The 25,721-nt window shown below is 43.5% G+C and overlaps 1 protein-coding gene across 1 annotated transcript in view; it reads left to right on the plus strand.

Moving 5' to 3' along the window:
- Ush2a (usherin) overlaps positions 1–25,721 on the plus strand; it is a 678,059-nt gene that overhangs the window by 300,761 nt on the left and 351,577 nt on the right. The window contains exons 30-31 of the mRNA XM_033762039.1: positions 11,582–11,695; positions 13,577–13,738. Of these exons, the coding sequence (XP_033617930.1) occupies positions 11,582–11,695; positions 13,577–13,738 (276 nt within the window). The remainder of the gene's footprint in view (positions 1–11,581; positions 11,696–13,576; positions 13,739–25,721) is intronic.

The following is a 25,721-nucleotide window of genomic DNA, read 5'->3' on the forward strand; positions in this document are numbered from 1 at the left end:
TTGTTTTTTTCTTTAAGGTACTTAAACATGTAACCTGGATTATCAGCATAATTAGTACAGCACCCGGCACCATGCTGGGGATATAATTTATACGCCAAATATGTTCTCAATTTTATTTTTGCGTGCAGTTGAGCAAAGTCTAAGAATTGTATTTCTTTGACAGGTAGAGTAGAATAATATAGGCTGTTATTCACTATAGTGAATTATTGTAATACCAATATTACCTACTTACTTTAGCATTTTTAGAAGATGAACCAGTCATAAATAAATCTACATTTATGTAGCAATACAAAAAAGATTACAATTGATAATATAGCTTTTATCACTGAAAGCAGTCCACTCTTTATATGCAGTAGACTTTAATCTTTTATCTGAAAAAGCGGGCTGCATACTGGAAACCTGCCTTCTTTTTCCACAGTGACTCAGTTCTGCTGCCCCTGAGGTGGTTCTCAGATTGCTTATTAAATGCCTCTTCCTGGGCCTCCTGCCGGACGCGGGCTGCCGTTTAGACATCTGCATCCACTCCCACCAGCTCTCCAGCTGGTTCTTTGCAGAGGGCTTTGTGGGGCCCACAGGGGAAGACTTCGTACTGAGGAATTGTGAGGCAAGAAGGAGCATTTGCACCTCAGGTCTGAGTTTGTCCCTGCCATCTTCCGCCCTGTGTTCTCACTGCCAGAAGAATGCTAGGGCCGACCGGTAATCTGTAGAGGCACCGTAAGTGAGGCTTCTGATCTTCAGGGCAGAGCCCTAAAACTGCCCTGTGGAAAAGAGGTGCTAGTTCCCCAGGTCCCTGGGAAATGAAGAGGCGGGCTCACCAGGTCTGGGGAGCTGGGACAGATATGGGAGCCTCCCGCCTCTCTCACCAGCCCCGCTGTCTCTAGGCTGCCCACTAGACCGGCAAGGAGCTCACTGTTTTTGTGAGAAATGAAGGGCAAAACCAGGAGTGAGGTCCCATTCTAAACTGCAGGATACTCACTGAGCTCAGAGAGGGAGGCGAGTATGACCCGGTGTGTGATGTGTAGCCACAGCATCTCACGGAGGCCTCTCCACTTGTATGGAAATAGTAACCACTTAGCTGCCCACCTTGGAAGTAAAGAAAGCACGAAGACAAGAATTCTACGACCTAAAATACTACCACAGACACAGAATGCCAAAACTAGGCACTGTTAGCGGAAAGATGACTTGCAGGGTCCCCAGTGGTGGGCAGAAGTGAGGCTCAGGGTTGGGGGTCCCTGCAAAGAGAGCAAAGCCACAGATTCCTGAACAGTCACTGACTGGGGATGTGTGAGAGGCACTCACAAAACCAGTGTACTGCCATGTAGGAATCATCCAGGGGACTTTAAATCATAAGATATTTGGCCTCATGGCTGGTGGGATCCAAAATCCATCCATCAGTATCTATCTGATGCTACTCTGCGCGCGCGCGCGTGTGTGTGTGTGTGTGTGTGTGTGTGTGTCTGTGTGCGTGCGCGCGCTTGTACTTACATAACACATAAGTGCACACTGTATATTTACATTATGCATATCCTTACACTTACCTCAGAAGTCTGTGGACACACATGTGCACAGAGAGAAAAAAAACCAATAATTTAATTCCATGCAACTTTTTACAATATTCAGAATTCTTACTCCACACTTGTTAAAATACTCTGTATGTATCCGTGTCTTTCTTCTTTGGACCAAAAGTTCCTCGAGAACATGTATTATGTGTTATCTTTAAGTCTGCTTTAGTATGCTGCTCAAGGCTGGATTGGAGATCAGCATGGTATTCTTAAAATAAAGAATGAAGGAGTGAATAAGTGGGTTTAGCTTTCTGCTACCAAGCCACTACTTAATACAATGTTGCTCTGGATCAAGTATGGAAGTATTGTTCATAGAAGTTGTTGTGAAATAAATGTATGGAACAATCACAACCTCAATATATAATCTGGAACCTAATACCTATTTTCCCTATAGAAAAAATATTAATATAATGAATAGAATCTCAAGATTTATTCCCAAATTTATACTTCTTAATTAAACATATGAGACATATATTTACAATGTAAAATAACAGAAACCAGTACTGCTGCAATACTGATAATTACACAAAACAAAATATTTTTTAAAGTATCCCTATGTTCTAGGCTAGTGTTAGAGTGTATACTTGAAATTCGTCTTTATGTACTACCAAAATATAGAGCAAGCATGCTCTCTGAAGTGTGATATTCTGTAGAGATGAAAGTTTTATGGGGAAGAATCCAATAGAGATGGATTAACCGTGTTTAATTTATTCTACTTAAGAAAAAGAGTACCCCAAGTGAAGTTTTTCTTTCTCTGTTAATACACGTCCATTGTTAGTCAAAACAGAAGTGGAATGTTCCTGGAGCTAGGGTTCCCGTCATATTATCTTTTCATGATGCTGTCCTGAGAACAATGCTTTTACCTCATGGATCAAGATAGCTGTATGAGCTCCAGCCATCCAGCCTGATTTCCAGCCATCCAGCCTGATTTCCACCCAGCAGAATGGAAGCATGTTTAAAGATATGCACATTCCCGTTAAATACTTATTTAAAATTGTTCCTGCATCTCTAGTTAGCTTCTGTGGGCAGAACTTAGTCATGTAGCTGTGCCTGGCTACAGGGAGCATTGGGAAACATTGTCCATTTTCAAAATGACAGCTAAAAAAAAGATACCCTTTTATTTTACTAAGGAAGAAGAACGTAATATGTAATAAGGCAATTAGTAGTCTCTGCTGCCATCAGCAAATACTAAAAGAAATGACAAAAAAATTCATATTGATGGTAGTATTAAAAGATGAGTTTTGAAGAAATCTTTGCCAATATTTATACCACTCTGTAAAGTAATATTCCACATTTTCCGTCTGTTCCAAATACTTCTTTAAATGCACATCTTGAAAGAGATTAGTTTGAAAAAGTCACAATACAAAAATATGGCCTCGGACATAAACAGTAAAAATAGAAATGATGTCATGTTCCTGTTGGGCTAATGTAGAAGCGTTTCATTAGGTAATGCAGTGTTGATGAGTTAATAGCCCTTGTCCAACCCTACCGAATACATAATGAAGCTCTGCGGCTTACACATTGTCAATATACTGTGCAAGAGTTTCTAACTGTTTAAAAAGGTTATTCATTTTGTTGTATGAAGTACAAATTTGAAGTACAAGATTTGAATTTTTTCTAGCTATACGGCAACACGGTTGAAATGGTGATCATATATAAATTCTGCTGTACGGTGGTAATCAATTAGGTATAACATTAATGCTTATAACATTCAGTACAAACACTATAAAGTTATCAGTGCAATTTGATAATCGCCCCAAAAGACTGGTTTTCCACCTCTGTAAGTCACCTTTTTATCTTTAAAAATAAATTTAAATATATTTGCAATGAATCGAAAAGTCTAATGTAGTACACACATACCCACCCACCCACGCACACACCCTCATGGAGATTATAGGCATACCTGCTTGGTGCTCAAGGGAGCATGTGTACTACTTTTTCTCTGCAGATGGTAGGTTTTAGCAGTAAACTTGAACCTCCAAGCACCTTGTAAGGAGGATTTTAGACAAAATGTTGGCTATAAAAAAATGTGCTCTTATTTGGGGGGAACATTTCTTCACATGTCCCTTTTTCTTGTACTACTGGGGCTTAAACTGTGGTCTGGAGAGAGAAAACACAGACTCTGAGCCTGCTATTGGGACAGCTGTCCCCCTGCCCTGGGCTGCGGTTATCAGAGGCGCAGAGGGTGCTGGGAAATAGGGAGCCCTTTCATTTCCTTCTTTTCCTCCTGGCTGACCTCCCAGTGTTTTCAGGCAGAGCTCCTGGATTCTGGTGTCACCCTGAATGTGTGATAAAGAGTTAATGCAAGCATTGGCTTCTGATTTGTTCAGGGTGGAATGACAGAGTCTAGCTCCTGCCATGGAGACACTGAGTATACCTTTGAGGCTGGATACGGGTCCAGAGTGTCTTCACTGCATAAGGCTTTGAGGGCAGTTAAGATCTCTGTGTAAGCCATGCTCTGAGACTGGGATTGGGCCCTATATTTTATAAGGGAAACAAAAGTAGCCTTTTTTTCCAATTTGTAAGCATCAACATCTGCATAGTCTTTGATCCAAGGCACAAGATAGGTCGTGTTTCCTGCTGGAATCTTGAAACAAGGTCAGCAAGCAAAATCTGTTCTAAAGTTTGCAGAGAATCATGCAGGTCCGGAGTCAGGGAGTTGCTCTTCCACCTTTTGTGTAAAATGGAAATGGACCTTCTTCTTCTGAAAACTAGAGATTCTCATTTTTACCCACCCCACTTTCTTGTCTATTAAGGACCAGAAGGGAAGAGTCGTGGGTGTGTTTCCAGAGCTCTCCCGGACCATTACATTTTCATCCCTATTTAACAAATGTCGTTACTCAGTTTCTCGGGGCCAGGGAGTCTGAATATCTGTTAGCACTTTTTCATTTCTTTTCAGAGGTGCCTTCCAGTGGGAAGAAAGCATGGCACATGGGTTTGATCCCCTCCCTCTCTTTAATCCAGAGCCAGAGAAGTCTCTTTCTCCTCCAACCCTGTCCCTGTCAGTCCCCTCCGAAAAGGTGGCCTCTTCGTCTTGTGTCTCCAGGTACAGCCACCACTCTGCCTGTGTGGTGTCCCTTACCAGATGGCCCCCTTAATAGATGCCTTGCCCACCCGCACTTTCTTGATCCAAATGTGAGATGCCAGCCAATAAATAAGAGCCCTGCACTCTGATGATTTCTCTTGGGTTGGAGGAGAGCCCCGGGGAGGGGAAGCCAGGAACGGCTCTTCTGTTGGCCAGGTCTGCTCCTAATTCCTGGCCAGGAGATAGAAGACACCACTTAGAGACTAAGGGATAGGCTGTGTGGGGAGGAGGGAATAAATCCTCCATGCTGTTCACAGCGCCTTTGCTGACATGCGGATCCCCCGAGTCCATTGAGGTATCATGCGTGATCTTTGCAGAGGGACCACGACTTTGGACTGGGGGTAGGCAACGGCCGCGTGTGCATTTCACTGCCAGACTAAAAGTGCAAAGGAAATGCGTGGGTAATGAGAGCAGAACAGCCAGTTCTTTAATTGAATTAAAAGCTGGGTGACATCAATGCAGACACCTGTCCAATTACAGACAGGCCAAGGTGTTTACCACTGCTGTAGGAGCGATGCAAAGATGACAGGAATCTTTCCGCCCACAGATTAACATAATGAAGGAGAACAGATTACGTGGAAGGCAGCCAAACACCTAGGCTGGCAGCTGAGGGCGGGCTGGGGAGGGAGGAGGAGTCTGCGAAGGGTGTAAATAGAAACCAAGTCGTCCTTCCCTTCCCAGAATGTGCTTGGCTTTGAAAACGCTGCCATTCTGCACCATCTCGGGCTCTGGTTGCAGGCAGAGCATTTATAGTTGTCTGTCTGCAGCCTGAGGAGATCAGCATAAAACAGCGTCAAAACCCGCTCATCTGTTGCTTCCTGCTTCTTGCCCCACACCGTCCCTATTGGAGGCACAAAAGCTTGTTCAGCTGGTGTCAACACCACGGCGATCTTCTCTTCCGCAGCCAGGCTGCCTGCGGTTATTAATGTTTCTCTTTGACTCCTATGAAACTTGAGGTTAGAGCAACGGCAAGAAGTGCTGGCAATGTGAGTCGGTCAGAGGACACGAGGGCTGTCACTTCGGAGGCTCTCAGAAGGGGCTCGGGGAGCTGGGCGCACACACGGGAGGCGTGCGGCTAAGCGGGGGCCAGGGATGGAATCCGTCAGACGCCGAGTGCCCATTTTTGGTAAAGCACACCAGTAAGAGCTGCTGGGAAGTGGGACAGGCACGCGGTGTGGCCAGAAAGTGCAGCGAATGTTAAATATTTTTCAGGAGATTATGACAGGAAAGACACGTCAGCACCGACCCCCTCCGAGGATGCCCCTCGCGTCGAACACGTTCCTCCCGCCACTCCCGCCACTCTCTGGAGCAGCTTTGGAGTCCTGTTCCGTGTGTGTCTTTAGTTGCACTGTCATGGCTGCCTCGATGTCCTGAATCCACTCAAAACGCTTCCCTTTTGCGGTCATTTTCACTTTGGGGAAGAGCAGAAAGTCAGAGGGTGCCAGATCCAGGGAGCAAGGTGGACGGGGACCCGTTGTGATGACTGTTCGAGCCTGCCGTTCTGTTGGATGGCACTGGGCAGCAGCATTCGCAGTGGTTAGGACCCAAGAGGGCCGGGCATGGTGGCGTGTGCCTGTCATCCCAGCACTCGGGAGGCTGAGGCAGGAGGATCGCTGTGAGTTCAAGACCAGCCTGGACTACGTAGTGAGTTCCAGGTCAGTCTCAACTACATAGTGAGACCCCGACTCAAAAAACGAAAAAGACCCAAGAGGACACTGGCACAGCTGCTTCTCCGAGTAGCCATACCGTGGGGCGGATGTCTGCAGCGAGGCGGAGGATTGGGTGGGGACGAGTGGCAGTGTGGCTCCCACTGTAATACAGTTTTTAAATTTCAGCATCCACCAGGTATTTTGATCATGCCACAAAGTGCACGGACGCTGCCCCAGCAGCCTCGGAAGGCCTGGCACTGCTGGAAGGACTCACACGTCACATGCGGGCTTGCCCTGTGCTGGGAGGAAACTCTCAGCACCATTTGGAGTCACAGTCAAAGACAGCTCACATTCCCACTGGGACCAGTCCCGTGCTCTCCCTTTAGAGGAGCCCTGCCCTGCTCTGGAGCTGGGGGCCTCCGCGCCCGTGTGGCCGATGGGGCTATAATTGAGAGGCGTGGGGCTGCCCAGACTTGCAACTCCCTTGGTGCAGCCAGGCGAGTTCCCCCCTCGCAATGGAGGCATTAATGCAAAATGTGCAAAATGCATTATCGCTGGGTAGTGAGAACCCCTCTGGTCCTGCAGGCGGGAAGATTTTAATCTAGACACCACCGGTGCCCTGTGTTTCCTGGGACTCTCACACTTTTAAGACATCAATAGTGCTTTATGCTCATTGCGTACCTCTTCAGCCTGCCTTCCTCCATTATCAAGAAACACTGGCAGGTTGCCTGAAGTGGTCGGGACCATTTTCTGATTTCACAGAGTTTTGTGGCGGAAAGGGAGCTGGAGAGGTCATCTCACCAGCCTCGCAGGAGGACAGTCACAGGGGGAGAGGACCTCTTCTCAGACGGGCACGTTCACTCTCCAAGTCCCCACGGCGAGGCATCGTTGACTGTAAACACCCCAAGTGTCATGAAAGCCACTCTGCCCGTTCTCTCTTGGTGGGTTTCTGTGGACATATGTTTCTGTCCAGGGTCCCCTTGTACATATATCACACTGTACATTTCTCAGTATTCTTTTAACTAGAATACTGACACAGGCTCCCAGTGACCATCCATTTAAAATTGTCTTCCATTCAATGCAGGCCTCTTTCCATCTTAGACTGGACAGTCTGAGTCTTACAAACGCCCGTGTCTCCTTGCATGTGTACAGACAGCCTGCTTTCTGTGGGTATCGTCAGGGTCTTTCCAGCAATAACATTTTCTTATACTAAGAGCCTTATAAAAATCAATTGCCTCCCACAGGCAGATGGAAGAAAATTGATAAAAGATTTCTTAGGAGGATATATTATCGTAGTAGTACTATTTTTTCTTCAGAGGAATAGTCTAAGAATGACTTGGACGCCTAAAGCCAGACTCAGGATAACCATTCAAGCATCTCTCTGGTATATCCAAGACTACCTTTCTTAGTCTTGGAGAGAATGTACTTTTTCTTCTTCCTTTGGTAATAGTACAACTTTTTATAAACATCAACCTGGTAAATGCTCCATTCTGAGAATCAGAGGCAAGCTGGGGGGTTCTAGACAATAGGCTGACTTTGTCACTATTCCCTTTTACTGAAGGTTTCTAGGGGTACCGGGCCGTTCTCCCACCCTGACCCTTAGCTGTAACCTGCCGAGCGGGAACGAAATGCTATGTTATCATCCCACTCTTCTGTGCTCAAGTGGATGATGCTGATTTGTCTTTAGAGGAGGAGTATTCCCGTGGTTCCACGAACTCTGCCCTGGAGATGAAACAGGACAGGCAAGGCCCTTGGCTTCTCCCTGGGAAGGGGACAGAAATACCATACCAGCCTTGGAAAGCACAGCACATGGTTTTGAAAGTATGATTTAGAAACTACCCACATCTTCTATTTGGGATCTAGAGTGGCCAAGACCCAGGATGTGCACTTTCTTCTTCATCTTCCTGCTCTGTTCTGTGGGTCTCCATTCCCAGTGCTTATGATTGTCTTACTTGAAAAGAGAAATGTGAGCACATTGATAAATGATCCAAAGGACAGTGTAGTTTCTCTCCAGCAACTTTCTTTAAGAAGCTTAGCATTTTTATATGAAATGTATTAGAATTTGATAAACTTCTCTACCAAAGGACAGAGATGGCAAAAGCAAGTTCTCTGAGAGGAGTATTGCTGGATGATTATCCTTTCTAACAATTGTCTTTAGCCAAATATAGGTCTTCTGTTATTGTGGACTGGAAATTCTGATCTCCTTAACATAAATAGAAGTATTAATAGGGGAATTCATCACACACACACACACACACACACACACACACACAGACTTACACTGCTTTAGTGAAATCAAGATGGGCTAAGTAACAGTGAAGATCATTTAGTGAGTAGGTGGATATCTAGTGGGTATCTAGTAACATGGTGGTTCTTAGTCTACATTAATAGCTTTCCTAATAAGCTAGTACAGCAGTTGCAATTTCAGCATGGTACTTCAGTTCTAATTGGATAAAGTATTTTATAAGGCCAGATTATAAAAATGATGAAATACTAGAAGTGTTTTTCAGTGGTGATTCTACATGGATATATAACACTTCCTCATGCTCTGGATTTTAGTTCACCAAAATGTATACATAGCCACTGTGTCTTTTTGGACACAGTAAAGTAATCCCACGCTTCAACTAAATCATGCCCATGTGGGCTACACACTTTTTTCTTTCATATTCCGCATAAGTGAAGTGATGAACAAAGGAAACTAACCTCATATCCCAATTTGTTTTTCTTACATTGGTGTGAAAAATTCCATGCTCTAAAGGCTGCTTTGTATCTTGTTAGTCTGGTGTTATATTAATTCAGACATGCAAGTTGTCCTGTTTATAATCTTACAGGAGATTCCAACTTACCAAAAGGAAAGCTGTAGCCAGTGCCAAACATTTTCTAGGGGTACAATGGCTAGAACATATTGCATGATGGAACCTTTGTTTTAAGGGTGGGATTTGGGTGTCATGCTAGAGTCATTAGGAAACTGGAAAGTGGAGAGTTTGTAGCGTAACCCAGGGGAAGAACGCTTGCTGGAATGCTAGAAGTCCTGGGTTTAATCCCAAACATTACAGAAAGAAAAAGAAGAGAAAAGGAAAGACACAAACGAGAAGACAGAAGTGGGAACCATGTGTAATGCCGTGTGGGTGGAGGCAGGTCAAGCTTGACAGAGCATCTGGACATCCCGCGGGTGCGTCCCGCTGGCACAGGTGGGAAACCAGGGCTTGGAGGGGAGGGGACAGCTGCTGACAGCCAGGTGGTCACTGAGGACCTGACAAAGCCAAGTCTGTAGAGAAAGGAAGAAGCCCGAGGACCCAACTCTGTAAAGCAAATGCCGTGTAAGGTGTGGAGGGTGGTGGGTTCGTCCAGCTAAGGAGGAGTTCGCAGTGGTTGAGAACGACTCAGGACACTCAGCAGCACTGGAGGAGGCCTGAGGAAGGTCAAGTCTGGCGGGTCCAGAGCGGAAGCGCTATTGGATCGGAAGTTGCAGGGGGACTGGTATCATTTCGAAGATAAAAATCACTGCGTGGCCCTGGAGTCAGAAGCTGGATTGCAATCATAGCACGACTTGGACTGGCACAGCTCTGCGCTAGAGCTGTCTCCTTACACAGCTTGGAGTCGAGTGCTGCACATTTCTAAACGCAGTAGCCACGCTGGCGCCCTCTGAAGGCAGGGAGTGCAGCATTCTTGTCTCATATGTGAGGCCCCTGAGGCGGCTCCTCCAAGATAGAGCTAGCTCTCCAAGATCGGGTCTCCTGTTTTCTATGCACAGACGAAGAAACCAAGGCACGGATGTCTGAGCCACTTGTCCACACTGAGTAGCCAACCAGGAGCAGAGCTGGCCTCAGTGTCCAGGCTCTCTGCGGCTGTGCAGTGATAGCGGGCGTGCCGCATGGTAGCTTGTTGTCGGCTTCCTGGGGGACAGTGAGCTCAGGGCGTGGGCCGTGGTCTGGGAGACTGAAGAGGAAATGACACAGGAACAGCCTTGAGGAGGAGCAGCAGGCCGACACAGGGATGGAGAGGTTAGAGCCCAGCTTGTGGGGAGCCGGCCTCGTGCACACGAGGATGAGTTCATTGACTTGCGGGCCGCGTTTAGGAGAGAGGCCTGGAGAGCTGAGAAATGCAGACCTGAAGTAGCACCCCGGGGTGGAGGGCAAGTGGGTGTGAAACCAAACAACGCTTTGGGACTTTTGCTGCATCCTAGCCCTTTGCTCTTTGGAGTTTTAAAGTTTTCTGTTGGGGCGGGCGACCACAGAGAGCATGTCCCAGTAAAGTCTGTATTTGAATGATGCAAACTGTCCCCAGTATTGGCACTTTAAAACAGGAACGTATTCTTTAGGCCGTTGGAGGTTTAATCAGTAACTGGATGACCGGAACAGGATTCTCTTTTTGTCAGAATGATGACAACCTGTATTTAAGATTAAAGATTACTCTTACAAAGTTCCTTAAGAAGAAACAGTGGCAAGCGTTTGCCCAGATTATACTTGCAATACTCTTTAATTCATAGGATTAACTAAATAAGGAATGTCTGTCTTGATTATAAACACCAGGAAACAAAAACACGTTTTTCGTTTTCACAGGTACTTTTAATTTCCGGAACAAATTTTACATCTGCACCGCCAAGCCAGGTTAATTCAACACTTCCCTGTGCAACGCTTGCCTTTAAGACAGGTGTCTTAATTAAATAAACTAATAATTTTGCAAGTAGAAGTACAAAAGCATAATTATCCAATTTGCTAATTGTTCCACTATGTTAATTTGCGTATTTGTGAACTGCAACATAAACAAATAGTTTGTATATGTGTATCCTACGGTTAAAATAATGAAGCCACTCTTGGGAGTAGCATCTCCTGAAGTGTGTTCACAGTTACTGCGTAAAAAGGACTCCTTTGTTAAATACGCTTGAAAAATGCCAGGCTGGAGAAAATTGAATCGTTTTGCTTCTGCGGGAGGTCTAGGTGCTGGCGTGAGGTGCCAGGCATCTGAGCCGCTGGGTACCTTGTGCTCTGTTTCATGTACTGCATGTGGGTCTCCTTCCCCTGGCCCATCTTTAGTGGGAAAGCATTGAATACCTGTTTCACAGCTGTCTCCATGGTGAGTGGGTCTCATAACGTTGTCTCAGGAGTTGGCCCATTGTGTGATCAGAACAATGGGTTAAGGCGGGATCTGTTTTGGTTTTCTCTCTGTCTCTTGTCTCTCTCTCTCTCTCTCTCTCTCACACACACACACACACACACCCACACACCTCTTTGTAGTTGCTCACGGTAGACATGCTAGCCCTGTCTGTCCCCCTGTCATTGCAGGCGTGTTGACAGGCCTGCTACCATTCAGCAACTACACGATAACCCTAACTACGTGCACTCTGGCTGGCTGTACCGAGAGCTCACAGGCGGTGAACATCTCTACTCCACAAGAAGGTAAAGTAATTTCAAAGGTCTTGACTTCCACATTTCAGTCATGAATAATAAAATAGGAGAGGAGCTAAATGCTGCTAGGCCATTTGCTGGAAAACCCCAACCTAATTTGATGACAAAGTGCATTGCCAGGCCGTAATTGCTCCATTTTTTTGGGGGGTGCGAAAATGAATCAAACTCCATACCCTTTAATGACATGCATCTTTAATAGCTGTAATGCAGATTAATGGGCTTTTTAATTGCTGTTACATTGTTCATGCAAGAGCCTTGTCATTAATATGAAGCATCTGAAAGATTAATGAAAGCTTCCTCATTTTACTACGGCTCTGAAGTAAATCTAGAGACAGTCTGACTAAAAAGAATTGATTGTATGGCACGGTATGAAATTGAGAATCAAACGGTTGATTTCCATGGTCTCTTTGAACTGCTAAACACCAGCCCAGGCAACAATTATTTCAGTATGATGGACCCTCCAAATGCCAAGTGAGGTATTATTAATCACTGCTCACTTCCTTCTGACTTAAGTCTCACTTTTGTTGTACTTGGAACTTGCAAACTGTTGGCATAAATTAATGTTTCAGAAAGCAGACGTTCAGAGACAGTTGGGAAAAAGCAAATATTTTAGCACTGCAAAGCGAAAGCTCTGATCCAGCCTTGGAGCACATCCCTTCAAGAAATAAGAGCTCTCAAAACATGGGAAGCATTCTCACTTCATATTTCTGTCTCCTCCATGAGAGGAACTGCACATTTCTCCTGCTGTCTGGTTGTTAAGTTGCTAGGAGATTTAAAAGCTTGATCTTCAGAAAAAAGGGTCACCCAGTCTTTCTTTCCTAGCATCTGTCTCCTCAGCCCTCTGAGTTCCCTCTCCTCTCTTGAACTGGTGAGCAAGCTCTGTTTGCACAGATGTATGAGGGTAAACAAGACATAGTTCCATTCAACAAAGCAGTGACAAGAAAAAGGATTTTGTAAAATTTTTGCTGTGGCCCTTTATCCCCTGTATTCTGTTTCTGACCTAACCAGACTCCCTACACTGGGTCCCTCATCTTCAGGATCCCCCCATCTTTCCAGTCTCCTGAAAATAGCAGTTCTTCTCAGCTTGTCTTGCAGCTGCCGGTGGGTGGACGATGGTGCTCACCATCTCTCACTGCCCAGCCCCAGCCCTGATGGGGGACCGGAGGTCTCCTGTCTGCCCCTCTTCTCCACGTCACTAAAGCCTCCGTCGGTCTCAGCTGCTCCCCTCACACTTGCTTCACAGTCGTGTTACAGAGGGCTCCATCCTCTTCCTTATGATTTAGGGAATCCCCAAACTTCTCACTTTTCTAAGAACGTGTTCCTAAACTAGGGAGCAATGTTCGTGCCTAGGGTCAAGTTTTACAATATTGAGTTCCTGTGCCTCAAGTTCATGGACCACTGTGTAAAAAAAATAAAAAATAAAAAATAAAATTCACACAAAGTAGTTTCTACATATAATTAATTGATTCTCCATTTTCTGGCTATTTTAATAGTTATATGAACCATGGGCAGCAGGTACCAGGCCCCTCGAGGCCAGGGGCCTCTTTCAGCTTAATTGCTTCCTAGATGCGGGCCCGCGTAGCTGCCCGCTACGGTTATTATACTTTTGATGAAGTAACGCAGACTTCAGTCAAGTGGACTAGGGAAAGCACTCCCCATCCATCACCGATGCGGATTCCCATAAATTCAGGACAGCTATTTAGCGCTTTCCTAAAGCAATTACTGACAAGCTGCCCGCGACTCAAGAACACACCCCTGCGCAGGATTTCAGGTTTATCCCATGATTTATTGGTTTAGGTCTGAAAAGTTTGAGTTAGGAAAGTAAACTAAAATTAGACTCTATAAATCTTTTTTCCTTCCCCCCCCCCACAGCCCCACAAGAGGTTCAGTCCCCAGTTGCCAACTCCTTTCCCAGTTCTTTGCTACTCTCCTGGAGTCCACCCAGACGGGCAAATGGAGTTATAACTGGGTACTCTTTACACATGGATGGGAGGCTCATCTATTCCGGCCGTGGGGAGAACTACATGGTCACAGGTAAGATTTTGGTCCTTACCAGTTAATAGGCTACACACGTGCACACATTTATGCCAGGTGACTGTCATATACATTGTATGGAAATATGGTCTTTGAGACTGCATTGTTTGCCTCTGTCTCCTGTCCTGTGATCTCTATGATCACGTTAGTCTTATGATGAAATTGCAGGGGACTTTGGAAGTCACTGGTCCTCGGAGCTAAGCTGAGCAGATCGCAAGACAGAAGCCTGGCCCATTGTGTTCCCCAAACTCCCAGGGACGGGTTGGCTCAGGGGCGGTCTTTGGCTTCCATGGCCCCGTGGCTGCTACCTTCAAATCCCCATGACTGTGGCATAATCTTAAAACACAGAAGTGTGTCTCACCATGGTCTGAATTTTAAACCATTTTTGAAGAAGCATAATCTGTAGTCCTGGGTCCGTTCTGACACTCAAAGTAAAGTCAGTTGTTGGAAAATTTTCCTAAAGGCAAGAGGCTTCCATCAGCTGTGTTGTCTGGATCTGTACCATGTTTATTTTTGTAAACTACTTACAGTGGTCATGTATTTTCACTTGTTTTATATGCTCTATTTGACTCTCAGATGAGATATTATTAATCAAATGTTGATTGATTTAAAAACTGAAGCCTAGAGATATTAAGTTCTTTGTGAAAGGTCACGACAAGTTAGAGTCAGAGGTAGAATTAATTATTTATGGCTCGCTCATTCACATTAACGCCAGGGAGAAAGGTTGTGCCGGGTAACAGCCACATACTGTCCGTCCCAGCTGGGCTCCCCCGGCTCCCCAGGGACACGTGCAGAACCTGGGGTGGGGTCTTCTATTATCTGTGTTTCTCTCCTCTTTAATCTGAGAACCTCAGATGGACAAGAATGCTGTTTTATATTTTATTCATCACAGTTGGATAAACTTAGGTACTATTTCATCTGCAAGTTTGAAGTTGTGATTCTCTACATTTTGTAAGTGAGGACACTGGGGCTTGGGAAGGTCAAGGCCGCAGTCGTACAAGCTGTGAAAGTTTGATTCTGATCCCAGTGTAGACATTCTGGATGCATTCCAGAGTGCATGATCTTGAAACACTTTAATTATCTTCTCTCAGACTTTGTTTCTGAATCTGGAAAGTGTAAAAGTCTTCAGTATCTTGAAGATATTAGACTACATATAAAAACATGGAGCATGTTGTTAGCACTTGGTAAAGAAAGGCTCTAAGTATTACTTCCTGTAGAGTACAAGCTTCAAAGTACAAATTTTAAAAGACAGGTTATGTTTACCCTGATAATATTGGATCTAACATGGAGTCTGATGGCATGGTATTAATTAAAAATTACTTGAGCAATCATAATAATTATTAAAACACTGTGGAATGAATTTTACGTATGTGTTAATAGCTAATACTCAAAGTACTTTCCTAGGACCAAGCAATATCATTGTGCATAATGGGATGACATACTCCTAGGATGACAACAGGCATTGCCAGTGAAAATCCTTCTCTGACTTGTAGATATGGCTTGGGCATGGCCCTCAAGCTCGCTGACCACTGCTGTAGCTCCCTACTTTTTCACATTTGTTGTCTTGAACAAGACTGTTTGTTTGCCTGGGGTGATTCGCCCTCCTTTGCCCAGAGCATCCTGAGAACATGACTGTGGCTGCTTTCCTGCACCTCGGGGCCTTTCACGCAGTGGGTGGAGGGGTGGATGAATGACATCCCCTGACTCCTGGTGACAAAGAAGGAGAACAAGGGGAAACGGATGGGGAATAAAACAATGAAGGAAAGAAAAAGCAAGCAACCAGAGGAAGAGAAAGTAAGGGCCTTTACGTACACAGAATGAATGGGGAATTGGGCCACAGGGAGGTGGTGCAACCGAGAAGTCGTGGGCCCCGAGTACTCCCAACACAATGCAGAATACTGTGAGGGGGTGCAGGGCAAAGGCCGGGGCACAGGAGAGAGGATGGGAGGTGGAAAGCACACCAAATTCTTAAAAAATGATGCTGGCTCTGTGTTTTGTCTGTCTGTGTGGCTCTGAAATCTGCAGGGAAAGAGCGCAGCATTTGTTACCATGGTGGACCAGTGCAATGGATGCCTGGAGGGTGATATAAAGGAAGGAAGTGGAACGGTATCATTAACGTGTCCACAGCCATCTTCTCTAGCTGTAGGGTCATGGCTTCTTCAGTGCGTTTTGCTTTTTGTGTAGTATTTTAAAGCATTATGTCTCCAGTGCCCTCCATGGCTTTTTTATTTCTATAGCTTTCTTGGTTTCTTACAAATACTCATACCCCGTGTTGCTCTTGTCCCCAAATAGTTTACAATATGGATCATGCTTGAGCTTCAGTGTAAGGAACTAAGCCTCGAAGGCTAAGATGAGTTTGAAAAGATACACATGGTTGTTCTCATCTTAAAACTAGCACAAATGAGGTCTAGATAGGTAAAGAAATTTTAACCCATAATAGAGTGACCAATTCAAATATAGGAGTAGCTAGCTGGCCCAATGTCTGTGCTTTTAATCTCTATATTGCACCATTGAATGTATTTTATTTTTCCTCCTCACAACTCTGAAGAAGAGACAGGAGCCTAATTACAGAGCACAGAGCATGTGTTTTACTGTGCTAGGATTGCCCTGGCAAAACCACAGCCTGGGGACTTATATAAGGGAAATGCGCTCTTCACACTCTGGAGCAGCGGTGGTGAACCTACAGCATGTGTGTCACAGTGGGTTGTTTGTGTCATTGAGAGACCTAAAAATCTCACCGTCACTGCTGTAGAGGATTGACACTTAAGATCGTGGTGTCAGCAAGGTTGTTTTCTCCTGAAATCTCTCGCTTTGGCTTGCAATGGCCACTATAGTGATTAAGCTTAATTATGCCAAGCTGATTGGCTTGGGAGCACCCCGAGAATCATTGAGGTGCATTTCTGGGTGTGAATGAGTGGGTCGTGGAGATCTGACCGTGGCATCTCGGTCTGGGCCATTGCCCCTTTCTTGCTTGCTGTTCTCCTGCTCTGTTTTCTAGCTGTCACACACTGAGCATTTTTGTTCTGCCACACCCTTCTACCATAGCTGCCTTGGAGCTGGAAAACCATGGACTGAATCCCCTGAAACTATGAGCTATCTGAAACCTCTCCTCCTGGAAGCTGTGGGTGTCAAGTATTTCTCGGGGGAGCTGACGGCCATCTTTCCACTGAGTCCCAGTACGGCCTTTCTCTGTGCAAACACAACCTTGGTACCTTTTCCTGTAAGGACATTGGTCTTACTGGATTAGGTCTCCACTCTTAGGACCTCATTAACTTTAGTTTCCTTTATAAAGGCACTGTGCCCAGTGTAGGCATATTGGACTGTGGGGCTTCACCATTTGAATTTCAGGAGGATGCAATTTGGTCCATAAAGGGACCTAATGTAAGCATCTTTTCTAATGCTGTCATAGGTTGAGTGCCTCTTTTTTTGCAGAGATTCTCAAATCACCTGAGAGTTTAATAAAATGCACTTTTAAATCCCTTTCAAGTCCAATAATTCATATATATTTGCAATGTGCACTAGATTCAGGTCACTTATATCTCCCAAGTCAGTCTGTCCACTCAGACTCACAGAGAAGCCAAAATGGGCAAAGGAGTCTGACTGAAGTTAGCCAGGGAGAAGGCTACCAGGAAATGCCCAACCAGTAAGAAGGGCTTTATTCTTTCCAGGCACTTCAGGCCTTACCTGGTCTCCTCACAATAGCTGTCCCAGTGCTGTGGGTAGTGATTGTTTGTGTTGGGGGAAAGGTCCTTTCCATATGAAGTGGAACTTCCATTCATGAGGGCTCCTGCTGTCCAGAATACTGGTGCTAATATGGATCTGTCAGGCACAGAACTAAAGTATCTCTTCACAGAAAATGGAAGATGTGGGGAAATAATTCACAACAGTTTTAAACTGTAACAGTAATATATGCTTATTCAGGATAATTTAAAATATAGACAAATACAACATCTGATAACCCTAACACACAGAGGGAAGCTCTTTGTGTTTTATATAATTCTATTTAGTATTTCATTTGTTTTAAGAAAACTGAGCCGGAACCTGTGTATAATTTTGTAGCATTTCATATTCCCTTAACAACAGCCATAGCCTCATATCATTAAACATTTTCTAAAAATATTTTGAAATATTTTAATAATATCATATTTCATATAAATGAATGCACATTAATGCATGTAATCATTTGAACTTTTAAATATTTTCTACAATAAATATTATTACACAGAGGTCTTTGCCTGCCAAAATTTTAGAAAAGAACAGTTAAATACAAAGTAGGGAACTTTTACAGAATATTTGGTGGACATTTCATATTATTTCCAGGAAAATTTATCCGTAGTGAATATTTTTTAAAATCTTTGATTACCTTATAAAGAAAGTACTCTTTCATTTTTTTTTGCATTTTTAATTACTGGTTATACTGAATACTTTTCCAAAGGATTATTAGGAATTTGTATTTTGTTTTGATTCTTGTGATCACACTTTCGCTGAGCAAAATTTAATCGGGTTAAGGAATAATTTGGAAATTTTATCAAGAGCTGTGTGACATACTGTGTTTTTCCTGGTTATAGTCACCAGGAGTATTTAAATGCTTTTGCTTTCTACACTATCAAAAAACTTCCTTAATAAGTTGACCTAATATTCCCTCCTAAGTATGCAAAGTGCAAACTACTTCTTCTCACGCCTGCTCCATTTATGTGTGACCTCTTTTGATTTACTTATTTAAACCATTTGCTTGTGGTTCTTCACACAGAACCAACGTCCTCCCATGATGCTTAGCAAATGGACCTCACCTCCGTGGTGGCTACTAGGGAAAACACGCATGTCAGCCCACAAGCCACCTAGCATCTAGGTGCTTTGAAGTTTTTTTCTTCTTTCTCTTAAATATGAAGCATTAAAGTCAAAGGCACCGCTGCACCTTGAGTTAGTACAAAATATATTTAAAAATGCATACAGTTCAAATTTTTGCCTTGCATAGGCCATAAGCTAGTAGTATGCTGGGTCACTCCTGACACTGAAAAATGAATCCAGTTAGAGAACCTCCCAATGGCTGTTGATGTTTGCTATAATAAATAGCACACACTTTAAGTCAAACTTTTTCATTCTGTATTCAAAGGTAATGGATTTTTCGTAACCATAGTAACCTTGGGGTATTTCTGGATAAATACATGAGGTATATACATTCTAGTTTTATTTTTGAATATAAACTACCACATTATGTATTACTAATAATATGAAAAATAGGATGTAGGTTAGTATAATGACAGCTTAAACTAGTATGCATTTTTCTTCTGCAAAAAATAAATATTTATCAAAAGTATGGGTTCAATTAATTTTTCCCCCAGTTTTGTGGTATTGTGGTGGTGCCATTTATCTTTTTTTGCAAGATCTCCATTAATCACTTATTTCTGTCCCATAACAGATTTTTAAGAATTTTGAGGTAAAAAACAATTGTGCTTTAAAGCTCATGATTAAAAACTTACCGAAAGATTGAAGAAGCTGTATTGATAGCACTAGCAGCACTTCTGTGGGCCACCGAGTTCTGTGCATCCAGGATGCCCACAGATAGGCAGGTGAAGATAACCCTTGGTGAGACTGCTCAGCGTAACGTGATGGTTTCAAAGTTCAGACTAGGTAGCACCCTGATTGATGATGCCTATCCAAACTGTAGCCAGCCAGATCATTCTCATTTTAAAGGAGCACCTTACCAAGATGTGGCACTCTTTAAGAAGCTTGTGAGATATTTTGGAGTAGCCTGCAAAGTTTTTGGAAGGCATAGCAAGGTGGTGGCATTTGGGAGAGACACGTGGATGGAACAAGCAGGATGATGTGCATCATGCTAGCTGGTGAGGACATCAGAGTGCAGCCTCAGAACAGTCTTACTTTTCTACATGAACTGTTTTAGGGTAACCCTAACCTAAGCCATTGTTGTTCATAATTCCTGAGATTCAAAGGAAGGATGGCACATAGAAACTCTACAGGAAGAATGAAAACATGCACAACATCAAATCACCCTGCATGTGTGCGTCCACATTTCATCCAATTAATCTGTGGCCATCTTGGACTGATGCAGTTCTAGGACCACAGATGACATCTTCCAAATGAAGATAAGGGCCTATGTTTCTACCAACAAGTCCAAGGCAGAAAGACACTGACAACAGCAGTGTGTGCGTGTGTGTGTGTGTGTGTGTGTGTGCATGCGCGCCCGTGTGTGTGCGGGTGTAAGAGAAGGGAGAGAGAAAGGGAAGGGGTGCCAAGAATGAAAGAATGGATTGGATGGAAAAAGGACTGAAAAGAAGGGAAAGATAGAGGAAAGGCAGATAAAATTCTGGCAAATTCAGACAGGCAGTAAATATATCTTTGACCAACTACAAGTGTTAAAACTTTTTTTTTTTTTGGTCTTATTTGTCAAGGTCAAAAAGAACCATGTATAAACAACAAGATAGAAATGTTCATCTTAAACCTTCCAAACACTTAAGTCTTACAACAAGAAATTTATTGAAGAAGAAACTATATTGCTTATGGCACAGTAAAAAACATTTAAAGGTTAGAAACTTTAAACCAAGCGTTATGAGGAACCTTATCAACACTCTACAAATTTAGGCTAAATTAGATTCATTCACGCTGATGGTTTAGAATAGTTTCATTTGTAACAAAATAAAACTTCGCTCTAACCTACATATGTTCTTTAATTTTGCAATGTTGCATGCTGAAAAAACAGTGCATAGAAAGTATCCCCCTTATATAAAATTACCAAGGAGAATCCTATTAAAATGCTCATGCTTTAAACCAAAAGTCCAAGTGTTAATGAGGTAAAGTATGTGAAGGTTTTCAGGTGAGACAATGATCTCATTTGTGAGTCACCGCATTCCCTTTTTATGCAATAAATATCTAAGAAACCTTGAGGAAACAAGGGAAATATTTTAATCAGTGAGAACCTGAAATCTCCAGAGGTCAAGTTAAGAAGCTACTGACTCAGTGACCAAAGACTAAAATATTTAAAGGTTAGGTGATCGCTCAAGGCTTAGATAGATACCTTGGGCTAATGCACAGTGTGTGCCTTACACTCAAGAGTCACATTTGTTTAATAGCAAAGGGTCAAAAGAAATAACTTGTACAGAATACTATCATTTGTGCGTAACTATAAACAATACCACCCAAGTTTCATTCCTTCATAATGTGCCTTTACAGTGGACCAATAAAATGTATTAAATTTTAAGATCTGTGCTCAAATACATCATTGATCTGAAAACCAAACTGAGGACTTATTATACTGCCACATGCTGGGAAAGGACTCTTCTATTTGAAGGCATTTTATTTAGAAAGGCAGTGGATTTAAATGCCAAAAGAAAAAAGTGATATGTCCTAAGAGCTGCTTATTATTTTAATTTATTTTTAAACTCTTACATTATAACTTCATACAGAAAACTGAATATATCTAAGGGTGCCACTTGAGTATGTACAGTGAAACCCATCTATGCCAACACTAACCAAGTCGAGCAGGAACATTGTCAGCAACCCAGAAGCCCTGGGTTGTACCTCAGGTCTTGTCTGCAAACAGCAGAGAATGATTATGCTGTTCTTGTTCTTAATGTGAGTGGGGTCAAACAGTCTGTGTCTTTTTCATTGGATGTTTTGGAGAATATGGAAGGTATGGTGACCCAGAGAAACAGTACATGCCTTGAACCTGGTAACCCCCAGATGGCTGCTAAGAGAGCATCACTTCCTAAATTCTTACCCTCCAGAAAACCACTGAAGATTTGTAAAGATCCCCCAAGTCTTCTCCCAGTCCTCCCTGGAGAATAACTATAGAAATATTTCATCTGTGCAATTAGAATTCAGCAATTAAATCCCTGCCCCAGCGTACAAGCAAAATTCTAAACTATTCTGGAAGCCCAACAATGTATGACCATATAGCGCAGCTGTGCATGAATATTTAATGTGTAAGCATGTTAAAATCCAAAGTTTTGGCAGACAGAATGCGGCTCGTGACCATATGGCTAGAATGTATGGATCCATACATACACGTGTATACATATAAACATATGTGGGTGTGTGCGTATGTATACATTTCTGTACGCAGGGATACACGGCGTGAGGCTCAGAGCAGTTATCTCCAAACAACGGGATTCTAGTCCTTTCGTCTTTGGAGACAGTTACTTCGTTTTTTAAATCTCTGCAGTTTAGACATTAGAAATTGGATTTCTAAAAATGTTCCCCACTTTTAATACGTGTGATAAAATTGGTATAAATGAAGGATGCTTTGAGAATCCGATTACACTTCCTTGTTAACAGTGACCTTCTAGCTTTCCTTAGTCTTTGCCTTGTCACTTAATCAGATGATCGCGTTACTCATTCAAGACAATATCAGATGTGGCCACCTTCTTACCTCAAGCACCGTTCATGCCATCAAACTGGGTGACTCCCTCCTTCAGCTCCTATATCTCCCTCTCTTCACCAACCTTCCCATGTCATTTTCTACACATTTGCTATTTGACTATGTATTTGCTTATTGCAAAGTGGGTAAGTCTTAAGGCACAGCCAGAACACAGGGGCATACAGCACACAGTTACTCTGCCACTACACCTTTTTATGGTCTCTATCATAGCTACCATGTAGGAGTGAAGACCCGGTCACCATCTCACAAACTTGATGAATTGAGTTAAAGTGAATTAAATTGAAAAAAACCGGAGAATCGGTAAATTAATATTTTAGAGTAAATAACAAATACTGTTGCATAATTCAGATGTAATTAATATGCTAAACTTAGTAAACAGTTTTAATGAAGTAGGCTGTTCCTGTAGTTTCCTAGAAATTTTTATTTAATCACCCAACATGTAGCAAAAAGAATTTTTGAATTGCTTGCATTTGCTTGCTAGGACTCGCACCACACAGCATCACAGACTGTGGCATAGACAGTGGGGATTCACCATCGCACTGTTCTGGAGGCCTTCGCGTCTTTACAGTCACATTCCTCACTTCCACTGGTTCACTTGTTTTGCCGTCTTACAGGAATTCTTAGCTTTCTAGTATGGCTGTGATAAAATAGCTAAAACTAGTGCCTTAGTTGGTTTCCTCATTGCTGAGCCAAGATACCTGGCATCCAGCGATAGAGGAGGAGGAGATTATTTAGTTCACAGTTTAGAGGTTTCAGTTCACAGTTGGCTGGTTCCAAGGCAGGGTGGCATGGCAGCAAGCAAGTGACGAGAAAAGCATGGGCCCTCTTTCCATCCTTTATATCTTATCCAAGCTACCCACCCTTAAGGAGAGTAGCACTCGCACACTTAATCCTAGTATTTTACGGTGAGTCAATCCCAGCGTCACATTCTCGATCCCAGCACAGGACTGTACCAATCCAATCTGTGGACTGATTTAGAAATCGCTCCCTCTAGACCCAGCTACTTCTAATGAAACCCCAGCTGTGAATGCGTGAGACTTTATGGGGAGGGACACCTAGACACAAACCGTAGCCACTAGACACTTTAATACAACAGAAACATGTGCTCTCCAAGTTCTGGGGTCAGGAAGATCAAGTCGAAGTCTTGTTGAGCCATCTTCCATCTGAGTTGTAGGGAGAACCCTTCCTGACTTCCCCAGGTTCTGGTCATTACTGGCAGCACGCGGTCACCCTGGCCTGTCTTTGCCTCACTGTGACCTGTGCACCAGTCGTTATGTGTTGTTCTCCTTGTACTCAGATTTCTCTCTCCCTGTCAGGGTAGCGGACGTATTGGATTTACGATCCATCCTAAGCTAGTCTGATCTCAACTAACTCTGATTACATCCATCTGCAAACCCCTCTTTCTAAATCAGGCCACATTCCCCTGTTCAAGGCCTTAGGACTTCAATATGTATTTGAAGGTAACAAAATTCAACGCAGATACCTCCGCTGGCTCCACAACTGCTTTACCACCCAACTATAACTGCCCTAATCCAGATTGTGAAACCGCTCTCAACTTTTTCCTGTTCCCAACTCAAGAATAGCGAGGACGCCGTGATGATCCCTCCTTGGCTTTCAGAACGTTCTTCTCTTGGCATTTGAGATCCCATACTCGCCCAGATTCTCTGTTATTGCTCAGGCCCTGATGTGGTCTCTTCTCCCTCTCTTCCCCCAACAAATGTTGGTTTACCCCACAGTTCACTGCATGCACTATCCCTGCTGTGACTTTGTAATTCTTAGCTTCAGCTCACACGTTTTCTAAGCCATGAACACTTAGAATTCTAAGTGCTGTTGGACACTCCTGTGACAAGCATTTTACCCCAACTCCTTAAAATGGAATTTATTTTATCTACCACCCCACCAATTTGTTCTTTTTTCCCAAGATTCTAATCTAAGAAACACATTATTTATTCTTTTGCCTGAAACAAAAACCTGGGTTTAATCTTGGACCATTTCTCCTTTACCCGTCACTTCTTATCTTAAACTAACATCCAAGCTTCTTATATTGATCTGTAACACTTATTTATCTGGCTCTTACCTACATTCTTGGCCTTATGACATTTTGCCCACTTCCATTTATTGCTGTAGTGCTACAGTGGTTTCCCTCCCATTTCTGTGTACTTCTGAAATAGGACATGACCTTTCACATTTCTGGGCCTTTGACCTTTACATTTGCTTGGATTGAAGTCACGTTCCCTGGTTCTTTATATGGCCGAAACATTATCTTCCCTGAGTCCTCAGAACTCATAAAACAGTCTGTGTGTTGTTCCACGTAAACCTGCACACATGCACGCCCACACTAGTTGCTTGGTGCAGAAACACAATAAACATGTCCTCTTGTCCCCTGAGCACAGGAAGAACTTGATCAGTAGTTTCCTTTCTCCACAAGGTCATTCAAGGATGCAGGCAGATGCGTCCACACCTTGCACATGACTTAGGGAGTCCCTGGAGCCCCTCCTCTGCTCAGCAGATGTGGGAAGAAGACGAAGGACCAATGCTGGAACAAGCCCGAGAGTGGAAGTGTCATTTCTGTCCTACTTCAGTGTCAGCGAAAGCAATCCCCGTGTGCTGACTCACACTTCTGTCATTCAGAAGTTTGGGTGCCTTCAGTTGAGTTCCTGACTTGGGTCCAGAAAACTTCAAGAAAGGGCTTGGAGACTTTGAGGTTTCATCTGGAGGCTGTGAGAAAGAATTCATTTCTACTTATGTGGTTTGCTGGAGGAATTCAGCTACTTGCTTAGTAGTAGGACTGAGGTCCCTGTGTCCCTGAGCTCAGCTTCTAGGGGCCATGCTCTGTCCTGTGACATCTTAGTGACAGAAAGCCTCTGTCTTGTTAAATCCTCCTTATTGTGCACCAGATCCCTCTGACTCACACCAGCATCTGGAGAAAACTCCTCCTTCGTGCTCCTCGTCCAGAGTTCACTGTCAATGGTCTCAATTACACATGGTCTACTGCAGAATGAAAATATTAGGTGGGAAATTCCATAAGTAACATTCATAAGTTTTAAGTAATTTTTCTGTTGCTGTGCCTAATTTTTAAATTAAACGTTATCATAAATATGTATATGTACAGGAGGAAGCACAGTTTTCCTAGAACTTGACACTGTCCATGGATTCAGGTAGCCTTGAGAGCCTTAGAATGTACTTCCTGTGGATAAAGGAGACCACTGCATCTGTGGTTGAAGATCTCCGAATCAGCTCAGGCCCACCAGGAACATCCCCTTTTCCCTGTATAGGACAAACATGTGCAGGAACCCTGTCTAGTTCGCCAGTTCCAGCCTCATCCCAAAGGGTGGAAGTTGAAGAGATTCAGTCTTAGGGTTCTTCCTCCTGCAGGGCTCCAAGGCAGCATTCTTCAAGCAAGGCTCACTATCTGTGTGACATTGCTAAACCTTGGTTTCCTGGCAGAAGGGTAATGACAGCAGCAACTTCAGGGATTTATTGTTTGAATTTAATGTGATAATACATACAAAAATGATCAGCCTAGTGTTTGGAGCCATTTAGTGAATACAGTAAATGATAACCACATTGTTAGTTGTACAAATTGTA

The sequence above is a fragment of the Fukomys damarensis genome, unplaced genomic scaffold (assembly GCF_012274545.1).
Source record: "Fukomys damarensis isolate Sample0158 unplaced genomic scaffold, DMR_v1.0_HiC HiC_scaffold_11, whole genome shotgun sequence".
Classification (NCBI taxonomy): Eukaryota; Metazoa; Chordata; class Mammalia; order Rodentia; family Bathyergidae; genus Fukomys; species Fukomys damarensis.